General features: G+C 44.0%; 2 protein-coding genes across 2 annotated transcripts in view; one reads left to right on the top strand and one right to left on the bottom strand.

Annotated features, from left to right (window-relative positions):
• The window catches only part of SENP1 (SUMO specific peptidase 1), a 35,358-nt gene extending 15,500 nt beyond the window's left edge, over nt 1–19,858 (bottom strand). The window contains exons 1-14 of the mRNA XM_055003133.1: nt 19,772–19,858; nt 16,605–16,662; nt 13,893–13,943; nt 12,111–12,241; nt 11,299–11,383; nt 9,925–10,084; nt 8,178–8,349; nt 6,865–6,968; nt 6,520–6,770; nt 6,107–6,161; nt 4,600–4,638; nt 2,724–2,808; nt 2,188–2,331; nt 412–543 (exon numbers count right to left, since the gene is read on the bottom strand). Of these exons, the coding sequence (XP_054859108.1) occupies nt 412–543; nt 2,188–2,331; nt 2,724–2,808; nt 4,600–4,638; nt 6,107–6,161; nt 6,520–6,770; nt 6,865–6,968; nt 8,178–8,349; nt 9,925–10,084; nt 11,299–11,383; nt 12,111–12,241; nt 13,893–13,896 (1,362 nt within the window). The 5' untranslated portion in view covers nt 13,897–13,943; nt 16,605–16,662; nt 19,772–19,858. The remainder of the gene's footprint in view (nt 1–411; nt 544–2,187; nt 2,332–2,723; nt 2,809–4,599; nt 4,639–6,106; nt 6,162–6,519; nt 6,771–6,864; nt 6,969–8,177; nt 8,350–9,924; nt 10,085–11,298; nt 11,384–12,110; nt 12,242–13,892; nt 13,944–16,604; nt 16,663–19,771) is intronic.
• Nucleotides 19,859–23,404: 3,546 nt separating this feature from the next.
• The window catches only part of LOC129346129 (ATP-dependent 6-phosphofructokinase, muscle type), a 42,474-nt gene continuing 39,212 nt past the window's right edge, over nt 23,405–26,666 (top strand). The window contains exon 1 of the mRNA XM_055003421.1: nt 23,405–23,541. Within this exon, the coding sequence (XP_054859396.1) occupies nt 23,415–23,541 (127 nt within the window). The 5' untranslated portion in view covers nt 23,405–23,414. The remainder of the gene's footprint in view (nt 23,542–26,666) is intronic.

Here is a 26,666-nt window from a genome sequence, read left to right as displayed (position 1 = left end):
TTCTACCAAGTCAGACCACTGGTCTATCAAGGTGTATGTACTGTCCACTCTGACTGGTAGCAACTCTTCAGGGTCTTAGGCAGAGGTCTTTCCCATCAACTACTACCTGATGCTTTTTAAATTGGAGATGCCAGCGACTGGACCTGGCACCTTCTCATTCAAAGCAGATGCTCTACCAGTGAGCTGCAAAGGTATGAAGGTTACGAACTTGAACCCGCCGTGTCGCAGAAATAGGAACTACAGCTTTGGCTGCAGAAGTAGGATTTTCAACCCTATGTGCAAAGAGGATTTGGGGGCTACGTGAACTGGCTCCTACTGCTTTGCTGAGGTTTTATACAACGATTAAACAGTTACAGAATACAAAAACGGTGTTTAGGCACAGAATGATGGTTACACAGCGAACGCGGTTACCTCGTCATTGAGCCAGTTGAGGTTGTTCAGGGTGTGGATGTCTTTCCTCGTTATTGTTAACCGGAAGGCTTCGCTCAGCACCTCATCGGGGTTCCCATTTCGTAACACGCTCTTTATTTCCCTCTCCATCTCCTAAAAAAAATAAAAAGGATGAAACAGCTATCATTGGAGCTGAAGACTGTCCATAACCCCAGCTCAAAATCAAACCACGAGTTAAAGATGCTGGTGAAAACCTCATTGCAAGGAAGAATAGCTCCAGAATGCAGACAGTAGTGCTGAATTTGGAATAGTGGTCCTCATATCTTAACGTATGCTCAGTTACAGTGCAAAAAAAAATTGGCTTATTTCAACCATGATGAGTATGTGATTGGGCTCACAGACTATCACTCCAATCCTGGCTTGCCTTGACAAGTGCTGGATTTATCGGTTAGGGAGTCTGCAAGCAGGAGGCAGTGAAAGATGTTTCAACTTTGAGCTGCTCTGGACAGGCATCTCCATAACGCAGGAAGTGTGGGCAGAAGAGCTGCTGGGGAATAAGACAGCGGGTTGGATCTTGCAGAAGATTTCTGCAAACGGGAGGGGGCATTTTTACCATTCCCCTCACCCACTGCAGACCTCTCATTCCTCCCTCACACCATTCCTGGGATTTTTTTTTGCGATCAGCAAAAGGCCTATACCAGGGGTGGCCAAACTTGCTTAATGTAAGAGCTACATAGAATAAACGTCAGATGCTTGAGAGCCGCAAGACAGGATGCATTGAAGTGACTTCAGGTGAAGAGGCGGGTTTGGGGGAGTGTCCTGAAAGTGACATCACAGGAAGGGGTGGGGTTTTGGTGCCGAATGCTGGAAGTGACATCATCAGAAGGGGTGGAGCTTGAGAAGAACCATCACCTGACCTTTGACTTGGAAGTGACATCACAAAAGTGATGTCATCTCCTTGCTAGGCTTCACCCCCAAAGTCCCCAGGTATTTTCTGAGTCAGACCTGGCAACCCCAACATTTTTATTGAAAATATGAAAGACATGGAAAGAAAGAAGGAAGGAAAGGAAAAAGGAAAAGGGAGGGAAAGACATGGAAAGAAAGAAGGAAAGAAGGGAGGGAGGGAAATAAACTAAACTAAAATAAAATGTATGGCCACGGCAATACTCAGAGACCTCCAGGAGCTGCACAATATGTCTAGAAGAGCCACATGTGGCTCCCGAGCCGCAGTTTGGCCACCCCTGGCCTATACAAACAGTCTAACTTTAGAGTTTCCCAACAATGGCAGAACAATGACAGAACGGAGAGAGTCCTCAGACACCAACCGCTGTGGGATCTCGGAATAAAACGGTACGCATGGCGAAGTGACTAAAGTGTTGCACCAGGATCTGGGAGAGCCGGGTTCGAATTCCCACTTTGCCATGGAAGCTTAACTGGCTGACTTTGGACCAGTCACAGCCTAACCTACCTCATGGGGTTGTTATGAGGATAAAACGGAGAAGGGAAGAAAGTTGTAAGCCACTTTGAGTTCCCACAATGGAGAAAAGTGGAGTATAAAACAAACCAACCCTAGGAAATTTGCAGGATAGAGATATGAGATTTTTGGCAAGAACATCCAGTGAGAAGTTGATTGTTTTAAGCGTTCTTTCATGAAAAACAATTCCTGCATGCATAAAGCTAGCGTATCAGGGAGACGGCAATGCTACAGTCATGGCCAGCAAAATCTAGTTTTCTGCTTTGAGAACGCTGCTTTTTTAGTAAGACCTTAGAGCCTGTCGGCGTCAACACAAGACTCACTTCAGTGATTTCAGGGAACTCCTCTTCGCCATCAGCCGTCTTTGGCTCTTCCGGGACAACTGTGATAGGAATCTCCTTTTCAAGAGGTACTCGTAGGTGTAGATCTACTGAATCAGGTATAGAAAGCTCCTGTTTCTGCAGTCTCTGTAAGGGACATTCATAAAATAGCCAGATTTAATTTTACAGCCTGGCTTTCTCACTTTGGGATAGTGATGGACAAACAGATTCAGCCGTTAAGATTTAATTAGCGTCAAAAACGTAACTCGAGTGAAAAACTCAAGCGTTGAAATCCTGTGACTTTCACTGGATTTGGATCAGATTCTGTCCCTTTCTTCATTTTCAGTTTGCAGTTCAGTATTTATTAAAACTCAAACCAAGGCAGCCTGGTAGCAACAGTGTTCTCTCTTTGCTTGTGGCCTGTAGTTACACCGGCCATTCTTCTAGCAAAGCAGGGAACCTGGAAAACAGGGCAACCACCCCCCAGCTTAGTTTAAAATCCGACGTTAATTTAAGAAACTGACATGCTAGTTTCTCACCTGGCTCTGCAGCTGCAACGCCAAAGCTTTCTGCTCTTCTATTTGTCTCCATCTTTCACGGGCTCGGGAATCATACACGCTGGTTCTTTGTATACAGAAGACCAAGCATTTAGCATTAGGAATGCGTACGAGAAAAGTCTGTGCGCCTTCACATTATGATGATACAGACAATCTCTAGCTTGTTAGTTACTTCGCTTCCTTCCTCTATCAGCAGAGCCAAACTAGTAGTTATCAGGGACGATTTCAGAGAGCCAAAAGAGGTTCTGCATCCCTGAGTCTGGGAAAATGCCTCAAGGTTACTTAGGCTTACTGAAGGGCTTAATTTTCTTTCTGTCACAAGGCACTGATCACCATATGAAAGGGAGAGGGGATGAACACCTAGGTCACGTCAACAGAAAGCTGAAAGGAGTTTGCATCCCAGGTAATTCCAGTGGCTGGTTCTCCGACACAGAAAGCTAAGGGGGCAATGGAATTGGGAAATGGACAGCATCCCTTCAGCCTAAGTAGGGGATTCCAGCTGTGAACATTGCTTTGTATTATAAGAACCACATGCAAATATAAAGAAAACTTGAGAATATTATCGTTAAAAGCTTCCAAGGACTAGAACCGCTTGATCAGATGCATGAAATGGATCTTCAGTTGGCAGACGCATGTTCATATAGCATGGACAGAAAATAAGTTGTCAACAGCACACCATGTCACTGATAACATACGTATGACCTGTCAACTGAGGATTCTTCTCCTGCGTCTAATGAAATGGGCTCTAGTGCATGAATGCTTTCACTAGAATAAGCAAGTCTTGATCGCTAAAGGGCTATAAGAATCCCACTTGCTTTTCTGCTACAGAACAACATGGCTATCCCTCTGGAATTTGTTTCTACATAAACAGAAAACAGTAACAGCGGGAAGAAGGGTTCTACCCCTTCTCCTTGTATGCTGCACTGACTTCCTACTCTTCCACCTGCATTATGAAAAGAGGGGGTCCGTTCTTCCATCTCAGCTCTCTGCCTCTTCACTGACCCATGTGTATGATCCAATTTCCTTGTATTAGGAGTAGAGATGGGCACAAACTGGATAAAAATGAAACCGTGCGGTTTGTGGTTCGTCGCATTTCACGAACCACGAACTTGCACGAACCTGCCCTGGCTCACGAACTGGTTCGTTTGGTTCAGGGAATCATCACATCCGGGTCAGCAAATTGTCGCTTCTGGGTCAGCAGGAGGCCACTTCTTGCTCAGCAGAAGGTCTGCAGAAAGTCCATCCCCTGTTACCTAGGAAACTGACTGATCAGTGCCAGGCTGTTTTGCAGCGATGAACCAAAAAACCAACCAAACGAACCAGCCTAAAGTTCGTGGAGGTTCATCAGAAATAGGCTCTGATGAATCGCCGTTTCACGAACCAGCCCGGTTTGTGACAAATTTTGGGTTGTATTTTGGTTCGTGCCCATCTCTAATCAGGTGGCAATAAAAGAGCTTTTAGATCCAAACTACCACAAATCACATTCCTATGTACTGAAAACATAAAAAATTCTTTTTAGGACACCTCTGGTCATTCCCTGAAACAAGTTATGATGATCAGGTTATGGAACTGAGCTTTCCCCTACACGCATCATCCCAAAATCTTCCAAATATCTGCCTAACAAAAAAAAAAGTAGAAAAAAAGCTAGAAGAAAAGCGTATCAGTAGACCAGGAAAAGCCTCAAGATTATTTTGGTAGCAGTTTCCTAAATGGTTCAAGAGAAAGCATAGCTGCAGCAGCAACAGCCACCACCACCTGGAAGAATATGTGATGTGTTTAAAGAAAAACCTAACACCCAAATATATCTAATCCCGTACAGAATCAAAGCAGTAAATATTCAAAGCAAGTAAACACTCACAATTCTTTGATCCATAATTCGGCCTGGAAGAAAGGGATACTGAAAGAGAGCCAAGAGAGGGAGAAAGTGTAAATGTTTCATCTGTGTGGGATACCGAACAGCATTTTAGCTGAAGGGAATGCATGAACATAGGCAATAATTCAGTCCAGTTACGTGCACTGCTGCCAGACTGGGAAAGAAATTTCAGTTTAAAATGATACTGGGGCTGTCATGGACCTCTGACTGGGCCAGTGACTTGGACCTGGAGGGCTCAAAGGAAGAACCCGAGGACCAGCAGGGTCACGAAGGGCCTGATGATGTGCCAGCAGCCCCAGAGACCACACTCCTGGAGCCTGGAAGTGGGTCCTTGCTGCCTACTTCAGAACAACCTCCCACACGGCAGGAACAGCAGCAGTGAAAGGCCCAGGCAACGGTGATACAAAGGAGGTAAAGTGTGAGACTGGCCGTGTGGCACTTCCCTGCAGACTCAGAACGCAACACTGAGTGTGCTACTTCCTCGCAGGACCCTGGCCTGAGCACAGCATAACCTCCTGCGTCCCAACACCTGCTAGCAAATGCAACTGAGCCACAGAGTTCTGCACTGCTGGATCAACCGGTCCATTCGGTAGGAACCCTGTGCTCCGACTCCAGACCCAAGTTTCCTGCTGCTCCGTGCTCCCAAGCCTTGCCAGCCCAGTTAGCAGCCTTACTCTCAGGGAATCCAGACAGGGCGAGCCCCAGAGAGCAGGACAGGGACTTTAAGAACCTGATGGGGATCAGAGGGTTAGAAACAGCCAAGCTTGCCTGCTTGGCTGCCATGCTAAAGAAGCAGCCGATGGGCCTGCAGTTCTGGGAACCCACCACCAGAAGACGCTGGAAACAGAAGGTCCTGTAAACAGGCTGTGAGAGCAGCCTGAAGTGGCGGTGTCAGAAGCAGAACCCCCAGGCAGAAACCCAAAGAATAGATCTCTCGTACATATACCAACACACTGCAGTCCCAGCCCCTAATTTTCTGCTTGCCCATATTTCATAGTTTGAATGCAAGGGCACCTATACTTTGCAAAGCTGCTCGGTTGAACCTAGACTAAATTTCTCAGTCACACAAGGCTCCTCTATCAGTGCAACAGAATATCGCCCCCCCTCCACTGATTCTTCAAAATGCTGCTCCTGGGAGAAAGGCAGTGATTTGCAATGAGATGCAAATCAGGAATCCGCAGCAGGAAGAGGGAGGTGGTGAAAATTACCCCTCCAAAAAAATTGGGCCTAGATCCCACCTGGGGAGATGGTACTATGGTTCAAGCAGCTTTGTTCGACTGGGATCCACCAACCTTGCCCAAAGAGGTCGGGGATCTAGCTGCAGAGGAATCAGGATCTTCTCTGACCAGCTGCCCTCTGCAGCTGCAACGGCAGCAGGCTGTCTTGCCTGCCCCATAGCTGGGCGTTAGGAAAGGCACATGGAAGGCTATGTCTCCCCCACATCCCCCAGAATGTGGAAATGCTTGGTGGGGGGGGGGGGAACGACACTCACCTCGGAGCTGGAGATCTGAAGTCTTTGCCATTGAGCATTATGACAGAGTCAGACCCTGAAATGAGCACAATATAACATTCAGAGCCGTTTTTAACTTTTGATTGGCACTTATATTCTGAGAGATGTGATGAACTTGGATTCAAACTCTTGTCTGAACTCTTTATCAGATGAGTTGAGGCAAGCCAAGATTTAAACTTTGAATCTTGTAAGGCCGCAAGTCCCACTGAAACTGGGAACTGCTTACACACGAACGACACTAGGTTTGGGGCGCAAATTTGCATTTCGAAGAACAGGCATTGCATCTGAGCAGCTTGCAAGTTTATCACGAGGAAGACTGAGATGGCAAACATGTGCCTATTGGCGATCTGGAAATAGAATAGGAAGGGTAGATCATATCATTCTATGGCTTTTACCTTCAGGCGGCATGTCCAAAGAGGGTACGTTATTTTGTTGAATTGGCGTACTGGTGTCCTTAGGCTCAAAGGTAACCCGTGAAGGATAACTACATATGGGGTGCAGCAGTGACTTGTCAGAATGCCGCTCCTGAGTCCTAATAGCCCCAGGTGGCTGGTGGCTTGGCGTGAGGCCGTACACTTCAGCTGGCTTCCTACTCGTATTTTCCGTTTCTTTCACGAGGTTTTTACTGGAACTTGCACATCTGGGCCTGAAAAACGAAACCAACGATCAGCGCTCCTGAAAGCGGACTGAGAACTGGGTGATGCTGGCGGCCAGCTAGAAAGTGTGTTTCCCAGACTCACAGATGGAGAGAGAACAGTGAAGAGGGCTTGGAAGTGGAGAACTTCTTTCCTGTAACCATTTGGAGCAGCTGCCTGTAGACTTCTTTCTCTTCCTCTCGAACAGTCTACAGGGAGAGAGGGAAAAACCAAGTTCCGTTTGCACACAGCGTTTTGTCACATTAAGCAGAGAAATTTACTTTTTAAAAATGGCAGGAGCCTCTATTGACAGAAACATGTTTAATATGGATTACGGCTTGCTCTCATTGGTGGTCCTTCAGCTCCAACCAGCCTCTGTGACCATCTTTCTTTCTTTATGTGATTCTAGTTTGTATTTTGGTTCTCGGATAAAAATGTTCAAGGCAGCTAAACGAAGTTAGAAGGCACAGCCAGAACATTTTAATAATTATTTTAAAATTACTGCTCAAAAATCCACAAGCCCACTTCCATCTGTACTTCCCTGGGTTTTTGAGCAGTAATTTTAAAATAATTATTAAAATGTTCTGGCTGTGCCTTCTAACTTCACTTAGCTGTCTTGAACATTTTTATCCGAGAACCAAAATGCAAACTAGAATCACATAAAGAAAGAAAGATGGTCATAGAGGCTGGTTGGAGCTGAAGTTCCACCAATGAGAGCAATCCGCAATCCGTATTACATGCCCTGACTGTAGTGGAAGAGCAACTCGCCCAATGACAGCGAGATGCATTTTACCCTTTCGTAACGCTGCACCACCTGACACAAACATCGCTAGAGGCTTCATCGTCATTACACAGTGCTATAACACAGACCTTCCACACTCAATAAAAACTCAGACCTGGGTCTCTTCTTATTTATTTTATTTATTTGATTTGATTTATATTCCGCCCTCCCCGCATCAGCAGGCTCAGGGCAGATTACAATGTATACAATAATATAAAATACGTGTACCTTTAAAAAACTAATAAAACTCATTGAATATTTAAAAACGCAAAAACAAACAATACAGCAGATTTTAAAAAGACACATAGCAGCAGATTTCTCCAGCAACCACCACCCAACCACCTCCAAAGATATATGGCAAAGGCTAGGTGGTAGATACCCTTTGTAGGGGCACAGCTATCTCTATCTCTAGGTGGTTGGCAGGGAAGACCAGTGCATCAACCATATGCCTAGCGGAACAGCTCTCTCTTACAGGCCCGGCGGAAGGATAGCCGATCCAGCCGGGCCCTGATCTCTTCAGACAGAGCGTTCCACCAGGTTGGAGCCAGGACCAAGAAGGCCCTGGCTCTGGTCGACGCTAAACAGGCCTCCCTGGGGCCAGATTCTTACATAAGAATCTCAAACGCTTCTTGCTTACCTCTTCTGCTGTACTGATGAACCTCCTCTGGGACTTCTTGGGACTCAGCAAGCTTCGACGACATGAGCTACTCCACGACGGACTGCTAACCGGCTTGATTGGAAATGACTTTTCATAGGCAGTAACATGGCATGGATGGTTTGATTTACCTGAAAATGAATTCGATATCCCGCTGCAAAGAAAGAGATCAGTCTGTTAGTCTATGTGGCAAACATTATAAATGTATCCTTTTTAAAAATCTAGAGGCTGCACACTCAAGCAGGAAATCGGAGCAACTGTGTTCCACATACTTTGCCAAGGAAAGTTAGCTCCTATTGCAAATCTGCATAGACTATAAGTATTAGCCATGCAGGTTTAGGGGAGGGGGGGGCTGCGGATGAGACAAAATTGCCTTTCCTGTCTCTTCTGTCAGAGTTCCATTAATAGAAGAAGGTGGAGAGAATCTTTTCGCCTCCTTCTACTACCACATTGCAGCCCACCCCCCAATCCACATGGCTGTTAGCCCCTGGCTTGCAAATCCCTCGATCGTGAGAATCAACTTTTATAAGACGGATAGGATTTCCGGGGGGGAGAGGAGTGCAGGAAAAGTTTGTGATCTCTACTCACAGATTATTGGATATAACCCAGAGGAACTAACAGGCCCTCAGTATACGAATTAGCCTGTGTTCCTTTAAAAAAAGTGAATCTGAAGGTTCAAGTTATAAAGATGAATCCTCAGTTTAAAATCATGTTGTCGGCTACCTGCAGTTTACATAATTGGACACCGGATGGGGCTGCATTCCTAGATTTTACACAAAAGCAAGCAGTGAGCTGAAAGGAGATGCAACGTATCATCGTTGGTGGAAATTGTGCAGCAGCAATACCTGGTGGTTTTACTCAAGAAGCTGCACGGATTATTAAAGAATGATCCCTTCTTTGATGACTGAAAAGGGGTAACAGTGTTAGTTAACTATAGCAAAATAAAATAAAAGTCTAGGATTTATTTCTAAGAAAGTTCATACAGAAATAGATGTTACTCTTTAAGGTGCCACTGGACTTATTTTATTATATCCTCTTGAATACCCTACAAAGGCAACCGTGTTTGGTGCCAGTTTGGCGTAGTGGTTAAGAGTGCAAGACTCTAATCTGGAGAGCCAGGTTTGATTCCCCACTCCTCCACTGGAAGCCAGCTGGGTGACCTTGAGTCGGGTCACAGCTTCTAGGAGCTCTCTCAGCCCCAACCACCTCACAGGGTGATTGTTGTTGTGAGGATAACAACATATTTCATAAACTGCTCTGAGTGGGTGTTAAGTCATCCTGAAGAGCGGTATATACATCGAATGTTATTATTATTATAAGAGCAGCAAAGTTCTTTTTTTGATTTGCAATATCTGACACCAAGAGGCACCTGGGTGTAGACAAATGCAATGCATTTAGAAAAATGTGTGCCCTGCACTGTACTGTCACCATAACTGCAGATATCGTTTCTTAACTGAATTTGAGTTTTTGACTTATAAGAAGGAGTGATTTCAACAGCAACATAAAATAAGAAAAGACAGAGAACAAGCCAAGGTGACCTATGTACAGAGAGGGGAGAATGCGCACCAGTAGCGAATTTACATTTAAAGAGAGTGGCGAGAATTACTGTAGGAAGAACTAATTGTGTTGGCCAGAATGATTTTACACTAATCTATTTAACTTTTTATAAGTAGTTATACTGGGTACCAATTACGAATATAATTTATAAAAAGTATGAAACCGTATTTACCTTGAGAGTTTACGCGTTTCAAAATATGCACTCCGACTTGTTCTGGGTTTCTGTAGAACAGAACCAAGGGTAGGAATGCAACCCTTCCACTGTCCGTTGGCACTCGTCCCAAACGTTCTTAGTGCTCCTGCAGTCTGAGAGCTCTCAGGGAATGACATTTCTGCCAGGAAAGAAGTACGGAACAGTAAATGAGAAGCTAATAGCCTCACATTCAGGTTGTCAATCACAAAACAATGTAATCTCTTCAAGCACCACTGGCCTCCAGAAAAGTTCTATGCAGGAACAAGCATCTTCTTATACAGTTTTATTATCTTGAAAAAGATCACAGGAGTTTCAAAGGAGATCTTCAAAAAAAAATTATTAGACCTGAAATTCCACAATCAATTTGTCTCTCTCATCAAACCGGGCTGCTCCTGTAGCAGTGAAAATCTTTGGGTTCCAAATAGCATTTTCATTATTGCCTTTGATGTGATTCTATTTTGCACAGTCATCTGTTGGGGCGGGGTGTGGGGTGAGTGGGACTTCACCATTTAACCTGCTGGTGGCCATCTAGAACCCCTTGTGCCTAATCCAGTCTGCAAGGAAATTTTAATTGGCTGTTGTTATATAGCACATGGCAAAATGTTCACCCACAGTTTCACCCATCAGCTGTTAGGGTTTTGACAGCCAGCATAGTTCACCGGTCAGAGGGTCAGACTAGGATCTGGGAAACCCAGGTTTGAATCCCTACTCTGCCATGGACCCTTACTGGGTGACTTTGGACCAGTCTCACTCAGCCTAACCTACCTTGTAGATCCAGAGGAGTTAGCCATGTTAGTCTGAAGTAGCAAAATAGAAAAGAGTCCAGTAGCACCTTTAAGACCAAACAACCTTACTGTAGCACAAGCTTTCGAGAACCACATCTGACGAAGAGAACTGTGATTCTTGAAAGCTTATGCTACAGTAAAGTCGGTTAGTCTTAAAGGTGCTACTGGACTCTTTTCTATTTTGCTACCTCGTAGAATTACTATTGTGAGGATAAGATGGCGTGGGAGGGAGGAATGCTGTAATCCACTTTGGGTTTTCACTGGAGAGAAAAGTGGTATAAATGAAGTAAATAAATAAGAGGTGGTTAGAGTCAAGCTAGCAATTTCTAGCTTAGATCATCTTAAACCATTTCACGTGTGAACAAGCATCCGGCTTGCTTTGATGAACTGAATTTTCCTATTTAACAGGAGGGAATGACTTGGCTGTTAAATTACAGCAATGCAACCATGTCCCAGAACTTTGAGAGTGAACCTCAGCACAAGAACTTTCAATCAAAAGAATTCCATAGTGCTGCTCTAATCTGCACCCATTTTGAAGGATCCTTGAGCCTGCACAGTTTCGTCTCACCTGAACAGTAACTGCGACCACACGAGGCATTTGCTGCTGGGCCAGTGAAAGGTCCTTCCAGGCAGCCAAACTTGTCTGATGAAAACTGAAAAAAGGAAAAAACAAAAGATATTCTAAGAAGGAATCAGATCCAAAGAAGCAGTGCGCTAGGGCATAACAGGTGCATCGTAGAATGCTTTAATAAAGGTTATTAGCTGTAATAATACAAGTGTTGACACATACTAAAACAAGCATTGTGAAATATGCAAGATGCCCCAGTTCTAGTTACTATATATTGTTATGGTTTTGTTGGTTGTTTAAACCGTTATGTTTTTTACTGTTGGAAAAAAACCTAAAATAAATAGTAAGCTTTTAAAAAACGATATATGCGAGACATCTAGAATTTTGCAACCTGAAAGTGTCTTGTGGGCAATACGTACATTCAGGGAGTGACACAAGTAAGATGTTTTGCACAATACTAGCGCCTTATGATTTAGATTTGGACACTTATGGAGAAAGTAACCAGGGCAGAAATCTTGTAGAAGCTGCTGTAGGACTTGGGATACTGAATGATAGTGAGCCAATGGGAGCCTGATGAATTCTGCAGCGTTTGCAGCCATGACGGAATTTCAAGAACTCTAAATACCAGTTCATCTTGCATGAGATCATTTGAACAGATGGAGCGACACAAATACTTCCTCAGATTAATCCCTCATACATTTTGACCTTGGCATATTATAAAATAATTAATTTCTGGGCAAACCCACGTATTCACACAGATGATGCCCTAGCATTGGTAAAAAAAAAAAACCAAATGTAACTGAATCCCAAACCTTGTTGCTAGACAATGGAAGATGATCCCCTAAGGAAGCATCCTGTTGTAGAGGGACTTCTTTTAATATAGAAGTGTGATTAGCTAACACATAGTCTCCAGCGTCCATCTTCATAAAATCAGCAGTTTCATCTGAAAGAGAGAAAGCTCAGTGTGTGACTCTTAGGCAGAAAGAGAGGATGTATAATTCCGAGAGAGCTTCACCTCTACAAGTGCCATTCGAGCAAACGTTAAGTTAAACAAAGATACAGGCGTGCTCTTGCAGTAGGTCCTACTTCAGTGAGACTTCTGCAACAGAAAAGATTCCCCACGGACTATGAACCACTGAGAGAACAAATGCCAAAAATCAGCTTAAGAAAGTATATTATTTTGGAGTGTGCAAAGAACAGCTGCTGTGCCAAGGATGAGACAATACATGAACTCCTCCACCCCCGCCATTACTTTCATCATAAATAAATAATAATAAATAATATTTTCATCATAAATAATCATCATCACCATCGTGTGACAATGAAAATATAATTTGACAAACACACCAAGATATGAAGTATTGAATTAAGTTGCAATATAGTATCTACCAATGTGGTTTTAGTCACCAGTGGAGATGGACACAAACCAGAAAAAAACCGAACCATGCAGTTCGTGGTTTGTCACATTTCACGAACCACAAACTTTCACGAACCTGCCCCGGTTCACAAATTGGTTCATTTTGGTTCATGAAAATGTCACTTCTGGGCCACCAAATCACCACTTCCAGGTCAGCAGAAGGTCTGCAGAAAGTCCATCCTCTGTTGCCTAGGAAACTGATTGATCAGCGCCAGGCTGTCTGCAGTGACAAACCAAAAAACGAACCAGCCTAAAGTTCGTGGTGGTTCGTCAGAAATGGGATCTGACAAATCGCTGGTTCACGAACTGGCCTGGTTCGTCACGAATTTTGGGTTGTATTTCGGTTCGTGACCATCAATAGTCATGAGTTTTCACTTCCCAGGGTGCAATATACATTCTTTAGAAAGGTAAGAAGAAATAAGCGTAGGGAATAAAAGTAATCCCTGTTCCTTATTCATATCCTAATCCTATGGAGTGGTTTTGCAGCAGCAGCACAAACACTTGTTCCGCTAAACTTAAGCTTAATAAGTGGAGGAGAATGCAGTACTCCTCCCCTAACTTGCCAGGAAAGCATTCTGCCCACCCCCTTTACTACTGCATATGGCCAGCATAACACTAACAAAAGCCTTCATGGCCGGCTGTAGACTAAAACGGCCCAATGTGGCACAAGTAGACCAGATAGATGCTTACCTTCCCCTTCCCTCTCCAAAAGCAGGCAATGCAATTGTCTTTTCTGTAGACTAAGCGTCGCCATTAGGAGCCCCGTGGCACAGAGTGGTAAGCTGCAGTACTGCAGCCCAAGCTCTGCTCACGACCTGAGTTCAATCCTGGTGGAAGGTGGATTCAGGTAACTGGCTCAAGGTTGACTCAGCCTTCCATCCTTCCGAGGTCGGTAAAATGAGTACCCAGTTTCCTGGGGGTAAAGTGTCGATGACTGGTGAAGGCAATGGCAAACCACCCCGTGAAAAGTCTGCCAAGAAAACGTCGTGATGCAATGTCCCCCCATGAGTCAGTAATGACTCAGTGCTTGCACGGGGGACTACCTTTACCTTTTACCTTTAAGCTTTGCCATGTCAAGGATCAGGAAGCCATCAGCTAAAGACAGCTTTCAAAGCTGGGGCAAGGGCGTTACACAGGTGGTACTGTGGTCTTGATGAAGGCTATGAAACACACTCACCCATTGTGGCAACTGCTCACATAACTGACTGATGACGTAAACTTCAAATGCCTGACAAGAGAAACAAGAGCATTACTCAAAACTGGCATGCTAGCGGAGGCTGGACCCAAAGGCAATTTTTTTTGGTCTAGTACAAACACCCTGTTTCCTGAATGAGAAAGGAAGTACCTTTTAAAATATTATTTGTCCTTCAGAAATTCAGAACCAACATTTGTGGCTCTTTCTAACACTAATTCTAATTAAACAAGGCTACACTGATGTTCCCTCATGCACATGGCTGATGGTTTTGACGGTAGTATTTCATTGCAGTTGACATTCCATACTATACTGCAGTATTAACTACGTTAGCCATATTAGCCGTTAGCTCTACAAGCTTCCTCTATCCCATGGGATAACAGTGGGGCCATAACAGTAAAACTGCTTAGATGAGACATACTAGGTTTGCCTTGTTGGTTACACCATTAGATGAGACAAGAAGCAATCACTGCATGCTACTTCAAGAAATTAAAAGAAACAGAGAGGTCCTACGGTTTCCCGCCCTCAATTCTTTACTACTTTCCAACATCCTGCATGCACACCCTTTTTCCCTTCTAAACCTACCAACATGATTACTATTGTATCGACAGCCATTCTTACATGTCAACAAACCAATCGATGCCTTCCATTGAATATATCCGTGTAAAGTGTACAAGTGCAAAGTCAATATAAACAATATTAATGTCTTGTTCCAACTACTATACAAAAATACATTCATACACAAATACTTTTAGCTATAAATAGTACTCTGTTCCGCTATTGGCAACGGCCAGGCAAGAGATAACCCAAAGTCCGACAACACCATGGGCTGTATGTTCTGTTCTCTTATAGGTGCGTGGATCTGTGGTGCTCCAAGTAAAAGTCCAACAGGTGAGTGAGGGACAGGTCAAAGACCAAAGACCAAACTGAACTTCCACTGAATCTTTTCCCTTCTGTACACGGATCCAGAGGTGACAGGACTCAATTCTTCTGAGAACCCGACAAGCAGCCAGGCTGACGTTTGCTTGTTTCGTGTGTTACAATTTCATCAGGGGTCCTCAATCCATGTCATCCCAGATCAGCCGACACACATAACACTTTCCTGTGTGTCAGACCCGGCGCACCAAAATCCAAGCCGTATATTCAATGGAAGGCATCGATTGATTTGTTGACTTTCAGTGAGTGTTCTATTCCCTGGATTGTGGTTTTCCGCTTTTTGTTTCAGTCCTTCTTACATGTCAAGCAAATGACATGACACATCTACAACACTCAGTTAGCAATAGTGTGCTTTGAAAGCAGCTAGCAAATGTTTGTATTCATCTGAACCTCCCCCCCACCACACATACACACCAAAAAAAATACCGTTCCTATCATGAAAAACATTTTTTTCTGTGCGTTCTAAGTTCCCCAAAGTGCTAGATTCCTTATGGTAAGCTCTGTGAAGCCCCCAAACAGATGCCTCTTTCTTACGCTGCCAAAATTTTCCACTAAAAACTCCTCTGCACAAGCATCTTCCGTATGCATCGGCAGCTTGGGTCAGATCATGGAAGGGTAAGCTACAAGGCAGAGCTGCCTTCCATTATGTTGGTGGGATCGTACCAGCTTTTCCACAGGTAAAAAGAGAGGTGACCTTATCCAATACCCCTCCTCACTGTAACCCTGTTTTGAGAGGCTTTTTGTCCAAGTGAGTTCCACAATCTTGTGGATCATGATCAGAAGGGGCCACCTTTCCCTCCTGGCACTAGTAGAAAAATTGGTAGTATCCAATTCCTTATCCATTTTCACTATCTGCAAAAAGATAAGAAAGCAAAGCAGGCCTGCATTACTGAATCAAAACCTTATAAAGATGTTGGCGCGACCGACATGAAGAGATTCCTGGATACACAGAGTAAGTTATTTACACTAATATCACTAAGAGACAGGAGAAGATACATACTACACTCTTCTCTGATGCAACTAACTATTAACAGCAGAACTAGTTTTTCAAGAAATCATCACTCATCTACTTGTCCTAGCCCTACAATTATTTTCAAAGAAATGAACTACTTAACTGTCTCCAAGACAGGCTTTGTCAGTAAAAGGAAGATACACAGTACACAACAGACACCTCCACTCACAACCTTTGATATGCCCACTCAGGTGTCACAATTTAGGCAGTTAAAACAGACTCTCCTCTTTTTAAAAGTCTATAGGTATGTTCTCCCTCATTCCAAACTGCATAATGTAACTTTATTACCACGGTGCTCGTTTAATTAGATCTAGTGTATGAAACAGTGCACGATGGAGAATAACTCCAATCTAAGTCCTACGGAGAACGACTCCAGTCTAAGTCTTATGGAGCATGACTCCAGTCTTACGGAGAATGACTCCAGTCTAAGTCCTATGGAGCACAACTCCAGTCTAAGTCCTATGGAGAACGACTCCAGTCTTACGGAGAACGACTCCAGTCTAAGTCCTATGGAGCACAACTCCAGTCTAAGTCCTATGGAGAACGACTCCAGTCTTACGGAGAATGACTCCAGTCTAAGTCCTATGGAGAACGACTCCAGTCTAAATCCTACAGAGAACGACTCCAGTCTAAGTCCATTGACTGAGCTTAGACTGGAGTAACTCACCAAAGGACTGCATTGTTTGGCTGCGATCCTAAGAACACTATCATGAAATTAAGCCCCATTTTATAAAATGAGGTTTACTTACAAACAGGTCTGCAACACAGACTATCCTCTCTTCTCACCAAACTGAAACGGTAGGGAAACTGGAAGTACAAAGTGGAGACAAAGGAGTAATTACTTTTCCAGAAGTGTCATTTAAAAAAAAGACGCGCTTAGGTTATCACAATAGATTCAAGAGACATAACACTGGACTAACACGATAAAGTTAGTTACTGGAATCCACAAGACTTCTGAGAAATAGAGGAAAAGAAAGCACTTCCATGTGAGGAAGTGTAGTGTGAGACAGACGGGAGACGGGCAGGGAGCCACCAGAAATAAGCCGAAATTCAGGTTAGCGAGCTAGAAAATAACAGGAAGGATGCCACACAGCTACATTCTGAGGTGCCCACGGCACGAAGCTCCCAGACAAAGGTTTATTATTGCTATTATTCCGTGGTGTCACGGTATTTCTGAACTGGACCTGGTTATATTTTTACTTTCAGACATAGTTGCCTAAGTTTCCAACAGAGTGGCTTTATTTGCGTTAGCGGCAAGGAAGATTAGACTGAGCTTGGGACTCACCGTAAGTCACTTGATTTTATTGTCCGTTTTATTCAATTGTGATATTGCTGTGCTCCTTTGTTTTACTATTTACTGTTTGAATTGTTAATGGCCTAAGGCTAAGACAATAAACACGAGTGAAGCTAATTAGCATCAGGGAAAGCAGTACTAAGCAAACCCCAAAAAGAAACTAGGAAAAATATTGAGGTATTCTTAGTGTAGGAGACAGATATTGTTTTAAATTAGGGACTGCTAAATGAGTAAGTATACGAAGACCGCTGGAGTTACAAGGCTCTTATATGGAAATTGAGGAGACAACAAGAAGGAAAACTTAAGAGTCCCGTAACAGGAACAATAAAATATGAAGGAAAGCACAAACAGAATTTGGGTTTCCGTTAACAAGGATATGAATAGGGAGGATTATATCAGGTCATGTTTTGCAAGACACGTATTCTTGCTCCTATACCTCACCCATGTACCTTACATTAAAAAAAACGAATACACAATATTTCTTATAATAATGTATGCCATTAAAGGTATTTGAATTGAATTGAACTCTTATAATAAAATACTCACAAGAAGTACATCAGATTAGTTATTTACTTGTTTTTAAGAAGAAAGGGTATAATAAGAGGACAACTAAATGTCTACTCCCCGCGCCCTGGAAGACTACTTTTTCTCCTTTGCCCGCAGTGAATTTGGAGTGAAGTTACTAAAATATATAAACATACATATTGACTCAGACATACATTCAAGACAACGGCTAAGACATGGAGAGAGTCCCGAATCCAATTCCTCGCATCCCCATCTAAAAGAATGAGGTAGTAAGTAAGTTATGTGAAAGATTGCCATCTGAGACCCCAGAGAGTTGCTACCAGGCAGAGTAGATCACTGATTCTGATAGATCAACAGTCTGAGTAAGTATAATACAGCTTTATGTGTGTTTGTGCGTGATTAAATGGCTGTGCTCATTATCCTCTACACATTATTTAGTTATTTAAATTATTTATAGTCCAACTTTGTCACTGAGACTCAAGACGGATTACACGGTATAAGTCAATATGATCAACAGATTAATAAACAATACAATAGGGTAAGCATAACAGAAATGTGAAAACAAGGAGAAATCCAACGCAGAGCTGAAAAACAATACAATAGGGTAAGCATAACAGAAATGTGAAAACAAGGAGAAATCCAACGCAGAGCTGAAAAACAATGATGAAACAAAACAAACAGATTGATATGACATATTAAATAGTGTGGATGGAACTATCTAGTAGGAGTTTATTTACAGCAACAGACATTTTACAACAGTCTACAGTTCCTATCCCTTTACCAACGCTTTTGAACCATTTCCTATAGCACAATCCTATTACCTGTTTAAGAAAGTCTTCCTGAATAATTAAGTTTTGCACAGTTTGCTGAAAGCTAAGGCAGTGGGAGCTTTCCAGACATCTTCAGCCAGGCCATTCAATAAGGTGGCATGTATGGAAAGCTGTTGATTTTGTTCATCATTCATTATTCAAAAAGGCTTTTGTATGGTTGGGAGGGGCTCTCAGATGCTTCGTTAATTTATTTATATTCAATTTATATTCCGCCCTCCCCACATCAGCAGACTTAATGAGTTAAGGACCATAGACTTCACCACTTATGCTGCCTTATGTACTGTTGTCTTAAATATGTGCTCCTATGACCTACTTATGCTTCAGGTGTTAGCCCTGGAATTGCTTATGTTTGTTTCAGCATTTCTTCAACTCTGTATTGGATTCTTACTAATGCTATGTAAAATTGTGTTTATTTACCCTATGGCATTGTTTATGTAAATGTCCTTGAAATTGACTGTATTAACCTCATACTTTGTACTTCGCCTTGAGTCTCAGTGAGAAAGGTGGATTGTAATAAATAAAATTTGCAGGGTGCACCTGCTCAGAGCCCTGGTCAGATGAGCAAAGCTGCCATAAAGTTACTTTATTGTAGCATAAGCTTTTGAGAACCACAACTCTCTTCGTTAGATGCATGATAGTAAAGAGTCCAGTAGCACCTTTAAGATTAACCCACTTTATTGTAGCATAAGCTTTTGAGAACCACAGCTTCCTTCGTCAGATGCAAATTTATTGTAGCATAAGCTTCAGATGCAAAACAGTAAAGAGTCCAGTAGTACCTTTATGACTAACCCACTTTATTGTAGCATAAGCTTTCGAGAGCCACAGCTCTCTTCGTCAGTTGCATCTGATGAAGAGGGCTGTGGTTCTGTAAAGCTTATGCTACGATAAAGTGGGTTGGTCATAAAGGTACTACTGGACTCTTTACTGTCCTCAAATGAAATCTCGAAAGGCCATCTCGGAAACTCCATCTCCAGCTCGGTCCTTCCGCTCAATTTCGGAATCCCCGCGTTTCTGAGGACAACACGGGGCTGGGCGTAAACACCCAAAGCGCACGATAAAGGGGATTATTAGCTTCCGAAGGCCGGGCAGCCTCCGTACAAGGTAGGGAGAAGGCTGAACCGCCTCTCAACTGAGGCGTAAGAAGGTGGAAACTTAGACGAAGCAGCAGAGAGCATGAGAGGAGCCGGCCTCGGAGCGGGAGGTCTGGAGGGGACAATCGCCAACGGCGGTTACTATAGTTACCACGCGCCATTAAACCCCCCCTTACCGGAAACGAAGACGGCGACGGTGGCTGAGACAGGAAAAAAACCCGAGAAACGAATCCCTCACACCTGCTCCGCTTCTCCCTTTCTTTCCGACCGGATTCGAAGAGGCGGGAACGTCAAGCAAGGCGGAAGCGGAAGCACCTGCCCGGCGCTTCTCGCGCCTCCCGCTTCCGCGCCCGGGCCGCTAGCGGCGCATGCGCGTTCCTTCCCCGCTCCCGCCGGCAAAACTGAAGGGCGGAGAATCGGAGGGGGCGTGGCCAAAGGAAAGAATTTTTAGCGCACGCCGCACCGGGACGAAGGGTAGGTGATGCGCATGCGCTGCTGGTAAGAGACTGGAGCCTGGCTCTTTAAAAAGGGAGGGTTGCTTTTTTTTTTGGACTCGTGTTTCTGATAACGTGTGAATCTAGATTTGGTGGGGTTTGTCTAAGGGAATGGGGTAGGCGTGGTGTGGGTTATACTCTCGGCTATTAGCTTCCTAGTCTTAAGTAAGTGGTTGCCTGGGTCAGAACAAAAGTGGTTCCAGCTCTGGGTGGTTTCATGGGTCGTAGAGGTTTGCCAAGGGAGATGCATGAAACAGCCCTTGTGGTTTGTCTCCTCCAAAAGAAGCGTGCTGCATTACTGCATGGATGTTCCATTCAGTTGTTGCTAACTCCTGTTCTTCCATGGACTCCTCTGGTCAATATATCTTAATGGTAAGCTGGTTGGCTTCCCAGTTATCCTCCTCTCGTGCAAATTGTACAAGCCACAAAATCAGACCAAGCACAGACAAAGGTGTGTGGGAGGCAGGGCTGCCAGCTCTAACTTGGGAAATTCCTGGCGATCTGGAGGGGTGAAACCTGGAGAAAGCTGGGTTTGTGGAGGGAAAGGACCTTGGCATGGGATAATTCCATAGAGTCCACCTCCCAAAGTAGCCATTTTCTCCAGGTGAACTGATCTCTGTGGCCTGGAGACCAGCTGTAATTCCAGGAGATCTCCAGCCACTACCTGGAGGCTGGCAACCCTAGTGGGAGGGGCAACTGCTTGTTTGTGGACTATCTCAGGTATACTAGAAAAAAGATGCTTTTGCAAACTAACCCAGCTGTGAGGCTTGGAAAGCAGCCTGATGAAGACTGAAAATGCTCCAAGAGGGGTGGGCTGGGTTAAGCCTGCTCTAGGCCTTCCGCTGGATTGAGAGGGCAGATGGCTGAGAATGGTCGAACGGCCTGTACTGCTTCATATCGCAGGGGAGGGATTGTGTTTTCCAAAACTCCGCAGGGTTAGTCAATTCCTTATAAGTGGGAAACGAGCTCAGCGTGCAAAAGTCCAGAATAGAACCTTCCTCCACGACGGGCTGCTTTTAATTTGCATGGATTTTCTTACATAGGGGTGGGGGGAGCATTAAGCGTATCGTTTCTTCCATCCCCTCCACAGTCAGAAGTGGTACAGCCTGTTTTGCTATATCTGCTGGCACGCATTTAAAAGTAAAAAAGGGGGGGGGAGAGGAATTAGCTTTAAAAATCCTGGGGTGGGGAGATTTTGGCATTTCCAGGTTGCTCACCACCTTATGGGTTCCCAGTACTTTTTCAGAAAAGCTACCTAAGCTAGTCTATTGGCCATCACTACATCTGGGTAGAATTGCCAGCTCTCTAGTGTGTGTATGCGGGGGAATATCCTGTCCTTTTAACAGAGGTTTAATGGAGTCTTTTTATCTCTATTGATGCAGAGGAGTTAGCCGTGTTAGTCTGTAGTAGCAAAATCAAAAAGAGTCCAGTAGCACCTTTAAGACTAACCCACTTTATTGTAGCATAAGCTTTCGAGAATCACAGCTCTCTTCGTCAGATGCATGGAGGGCAAGACCAGTTTCTTGCCCAGTTTCTTCTTGCCCTCCATGCATCTGATGAAGAGAACTGTGATTCTCGAAAGCTTATGCTACAATAAAGTGGGTTAGTCATAAAGGTGCTACTGGACTCTTTTTGTTTTTATCTCTATGCCATGAAAAGCTTAAGCTGCTCATCTCCACACATTAAAGGGACACAATAGTTTTCTTTAGGCCTTATATCGGGGGCAGAGGGAGAACTGTGAGATTGCTTGTGCTTTGAGCCGGTGCCAAGCTGAGTCAGGACATGTGAATGTATTTCAGAAGCAAGGATGGTGAGTGAATTGTGAATGGATTAGCTCAGGGTGGAGGGCAGGCCATCTTTTTAGTGCAACACCCCCTTCTCCCACACTGCCTTCCTGCAAAGATGTTGAAAATAAACAAAATGAGATGGGAGAACTGAAGGTTTATTTATTTGCATTATTTACAATATGCCTTTCTCAACAAAACTCAAGGCGTATTACACAGTGCAAGTCAGTACACGCAATCAAAATCCAATACAGAGCTTAAACAATGCTAAAGTCAAACGTAAATTGACATGACATATTGAACGAACCACATACATACAGCAACAGACATTACACAATCCCTAAACATTTAGCCAATGTATTGTCGAAGGCTTTCACGGCCGGAGAACGATGGTTGTTGGGGGTTTTCCGGGCTGTATTGCCGTGGTCTTGGCATTGTAGTTCCTGACGTTTCGCCAGCAGCTGTGGCTGGCATCTTCAGAGGTGTAGCACCAAAAAACAGAGATCTCTGTTTTTTGGTGCTACACCTCTGAAGATGCCAGCCACAGCTGCTGGCGAAACGTCAGGAACTACAATGCCAAGACCACGGCAATACAGCCCGGAAAACCCCCAACAACCATTTAGCCAATGTGTTTCTGCACTATTTCCCTACAGCACAAACCTCTTACCTGTGTTAAAAAAAAAGTCCTGAATAATTCAGTTTTGTACAATTTGCAGAAAGCCAGGAGAAGGGGAGCTTTGTTGATCTCTTCAGGCAGACCTTTCCATAAGGCAGGGACAACTGCAACGAATGCACGTGTACGGGCAGCTGTTGATTTTGCCCATTGGCAGAGGGGCACCTGCAGCAAGGTGAGCCCCAGCAATGCCACCAGTGCTCTGGGGCATCCTGGTTGGAGAACCAGCCTGCTGTGTTGATAAAGCAGTCTGCTGTGCGGCTCTTTGGCTCGTATTGTGGGCATTGCCTTAAGAATGGGCATGCAAAGTAATACCAAGCCGTGTTAAATGTGTACATCATGTTTGTTGTTGTGATACAGAAGTCCTTCATATAATCTAGATGCATGCCGTTCAGCAGGGAAATATCTCCCCCCTCCACACACACACACTTTCATATTCTTAAGACCTTGTTCTGCAAACACCTGATCGATTGTATGGCTTATACATATATTACAGGATAATCTGTTTGCACCTGATTTTGGGGTTAGGGTGCAAAGCGAACTTGAATTTCCACCTCTTTAAGGTCATTCATGTATTTCCTCCCACCCATGCTGTCTCCTTTTATTCAGGAAGGGGTCCCTGATACAGTCCTGTACTGCTGTACTGATTTACAAGCAATCTTCCTGATGTAAAATAAGAGCTGTCTTCTAAGGGAGAATATAGGCCTGTATCTTTTTAAACTAGTCTTCAATGCAGCATGACTGGAACGCTTTCAAAGGCCATGTCTTTTATATCCACCAATTAGGGAGCGGTGCAGCAGAAATAGCTTTCGTAGAGGCCTGACACACATCTATAAATATCATAGAGGAAAGCGAGCATGCCCTGGTTATGTGGGCTCCCCTGGATCTCTCTGCAGTAGGGTCTGGTCTTTTCATTTCGGTGTCACTTACTTTTGCAGCGGTTGTTTTCTTCTTTACCTTCTACTCCTTCTCTGAAGAAAAAGGAGAGCAACAAGGTTAGTGAAGATCCGTCGATGCTTGATGAATTGCACGCTCTGATCGGCAGGAGGAGCCCAACAGTACTATCCGAAGCAGAGTTGCCTCCGTCTAAGCCCATGTATTTCAGTGGGCTTAGAAAGGAGTAACTCTGCTTAGGATTGCGCTGAATGTGGTTCGTATTCCTGTTTAACTCAGGAGTTTGCTGAGCGACTTTTAAATCACTGACTGTGACTATCAGGGCTGGAAGAGCCTGTGGTGAGAGAATTCTTTTACTATATCTTGGGCTGGTTCAAGAAGAAGTCTAAAATACACAAATGGTCATGATTCTTTTGCTAGAATGACCGGCTCTTACTCTGCTGTAGTTCAAAACTACTGACCTTAACGAATGCTTGAGAATGTAGCTCGCAGCTTTGGAGTACACATGGAGTGATTCCGCACACGTTGGATAATGCACACAAAACATTGTAACACACAAAAATCCGTTCCAAATGATATATAAAGAGGACTGGAACGGATTTTTGTGTGTGCGGAACAAAAAATCCACCTCAAACGATTGATAAAGTGCATTGAAAGTGCATTATCCAACGTGTGCAGAATCAGCCGTGGTATGGCATGTGAGAACATTCTGTGGGGTTTTGGACACCTCTTGGTGGATCAAGCATACTGCCTCCTTGTTCCTTACTATTTGTATATTTCACTTCAGGCATAAGCTTTCAAGAACTACAGCTCTCTTTGTCAGATGCATTTGATGAAGAGAGCTGTTCTTCGAAAGCTTATGCTACAGTAAAATTGGTTAGTCTTTAAGGTGCTACTGGATTCTACTATTTTGCAACTACAGACTAACACGGCTAACTTTTCTGAATCTACTTCAGGCATGGATTTCTGTCACTGGATTGAAGCAAATCTCTTATCTTATTCCATGAACTAGTAAAGGCACGGAGTGGGTGCTCAGTCTGGCCATTTTTTCGAGACGAAAAAAGCAAAGAAGATAGCTGTTATTGTAACAACTTCAGGTGGCGGAAAGAATAGGAAAGTGTAACTTGGACACACAGCTCTGTGTGAATTTGAAAGCTTGCATGTGGCTTCGTCTCTTGTTCTGTGCAAACTGCAAAACCAACAGGTCTTAGAATGATACAATCTACCGCTGTTTCCAGGACCGATCCATGAAACTCCCCATGGGTCAGAGTGGGATGTGAAGAGGTTCAGTCCACATCAGTTGGCGCAGCAGGGTAGGCAGGTATTGCCAGAAGAGAATACATCCCATAATTTTCCTTCAAAGGGATTATGAGGAAGCCATGAAAGAGGCATTTCTGCAGTAACTACTTCATCGCTTACTTTTACTCAAATGTACTTGCATAATATAGAGTGGCATCCTAAGCATAGTTAAGACCTTTCTAAGCCCATTGACTTCATTGTTCTTAGGAGGGTGTAACTCTGTTTAGCATTGCACTCGATCAGTCCTTTCTACCCACTCTTCTATCACCTGTTGAATCATCTCACAGAATTTAAGTATAGAGCATGGCTGCCTTATACCAAAACAGAGACCACTGGTGGTTCTCATCCGCTGTTGTCCATTCTGACAGCTTCCAGAAGGTTAGCCTGCCACACCTAAAATAACAGGGTCTTACGGCACAGTACAAGCTTGATTTACTATATCATGGCACACGTTTTCATGAGCCAGAGAAGGGGAAGTGCCAAATAACTTTTTAAAATATCTTTTCCGTATCGTGTTTCTGTGTGCTTACAGTGGCTTACGCTTTATTAACATCTGTGTCTGCTCAAAGCAAAGGAGAGATAACTGATCAAGTTCCATGTACCGAAGTTCTATGGATGTCGTATCTTCTTAGCTAGTCTGTGTGGGTTTATATCTGGCTCTCGTTTTGCCACCTGTGTGAAATGGTCTGGTGGTTCTTCCAAACTGCTGGCCGTGCAACGGCATCTCGCAGGTATTGAACCTGAGTGCTTGAATATGCAAAGCACCTGCTCTCCCACGGAGTGAGAGCTCCTCCCTAAAACCCCACGTCTACAAGGATGGTACAGGAGCCACAAGAACCTGTCACTCTATCCAGTCATTAGGTGAACAGATAGAAGTTATGCAGTGGTACCTAGACATGGGGTGGGTATTGGAGCTGTTTCGAATAGAAATCGCTCAGTTCCTAGCTCCAGATGAAAGATGCAGTTGTAAGTTGTGATCTTGGATTAGTTGAACAGTATATGTTCAGGCAGGGGATCTGAGAGGCTCCAAACCGACTTCACTTGACCTGTTTGCTACTGGGGCATGCATGCTCGAGGCAAAGAAATGCAACGTCAGATCATGTTTGGCATATTACAGCTGGCAGACTTGGTTTCAATGGCCTGCTGCCAGGCGGCACCTCAATCCCGTCGACTGCTTAAAGCGATGAGCTACAAAGCGACTGACATAGGGCAGGCTTTCTTTCGATCCCAGGTTGGAGTTGATAAGATTAGGCAACGGCTAGAGAGGCAAGCCAGGAGGTGTGTTTAGAGGAAGTGTTTCGTCTGGTTGCTTGTGAGAGGAACCTTGCCAAGAAGTCAATAGCCATGCTAAGCCCATTCGTCACGAATGCCTGTTGGTGATCATCCGTGGCACCTTGAAAGGGATGGTTGGTGGAGTTGACCAACTGACTTTGGGCTTACAGAAATTCCTTTACCTATAGTGCCATCCTATGCAGGTCTACTCAGAATCCTACTCAAGTCAGTTCAATGGGCTTACTCCCAGTAAAGTGTTCTTAGGATATGTTGATCATTTGCAGGGAAATCTTACTCTCTGCAGATGGCTAGGCAACTGCCCGTTACAAGCCTTCTCAAGAAGTACTGGCAGTGGTGAAACTGAGTCCGTAAAGCTGAAAAACCTTTTCTTGCACTTCCTTCTTTTGCCATTAACACTAATTTAGAACCCTATCATACTATAAAAATAAAGAACATGGAGTTATTTTGGTTTGTTTCCCGAGTTTAATGAAATATGAAATCATGCGCATTTTTATTATAACAAGAACTGTGCTTCTAGAGAGATTAGCGCCCCACTCAGAGCAGTGAACAAAGTCAGCAGAGAGAGCTGCTGTAGCACAGTGGTTAAGTGGTTGGGCTGTAAATCAGCACTCTACTGGTTCGAATCCCACTACTG

The sequence above is a fragment of the Eublepharis macularius genome, chromosome 19, assembly GCF_028583425.1.
Source record: "Eublepharis macularius isolate TG4126 chromosome 19, MPM_Emac_v1.0, whole genome shotgun sequence".
Classification (NCBI taxonomy): Eukaryota; Metazoa; Chordata; class Lepidosauria; order Squamata; family Eublepharidae; genus Eublepharis; species Eublepharis macularius.
Note: the sequence above shows the minus strand (reverse complement) of the source record. Positions and strands in the feature narration are given on the sequence as shown.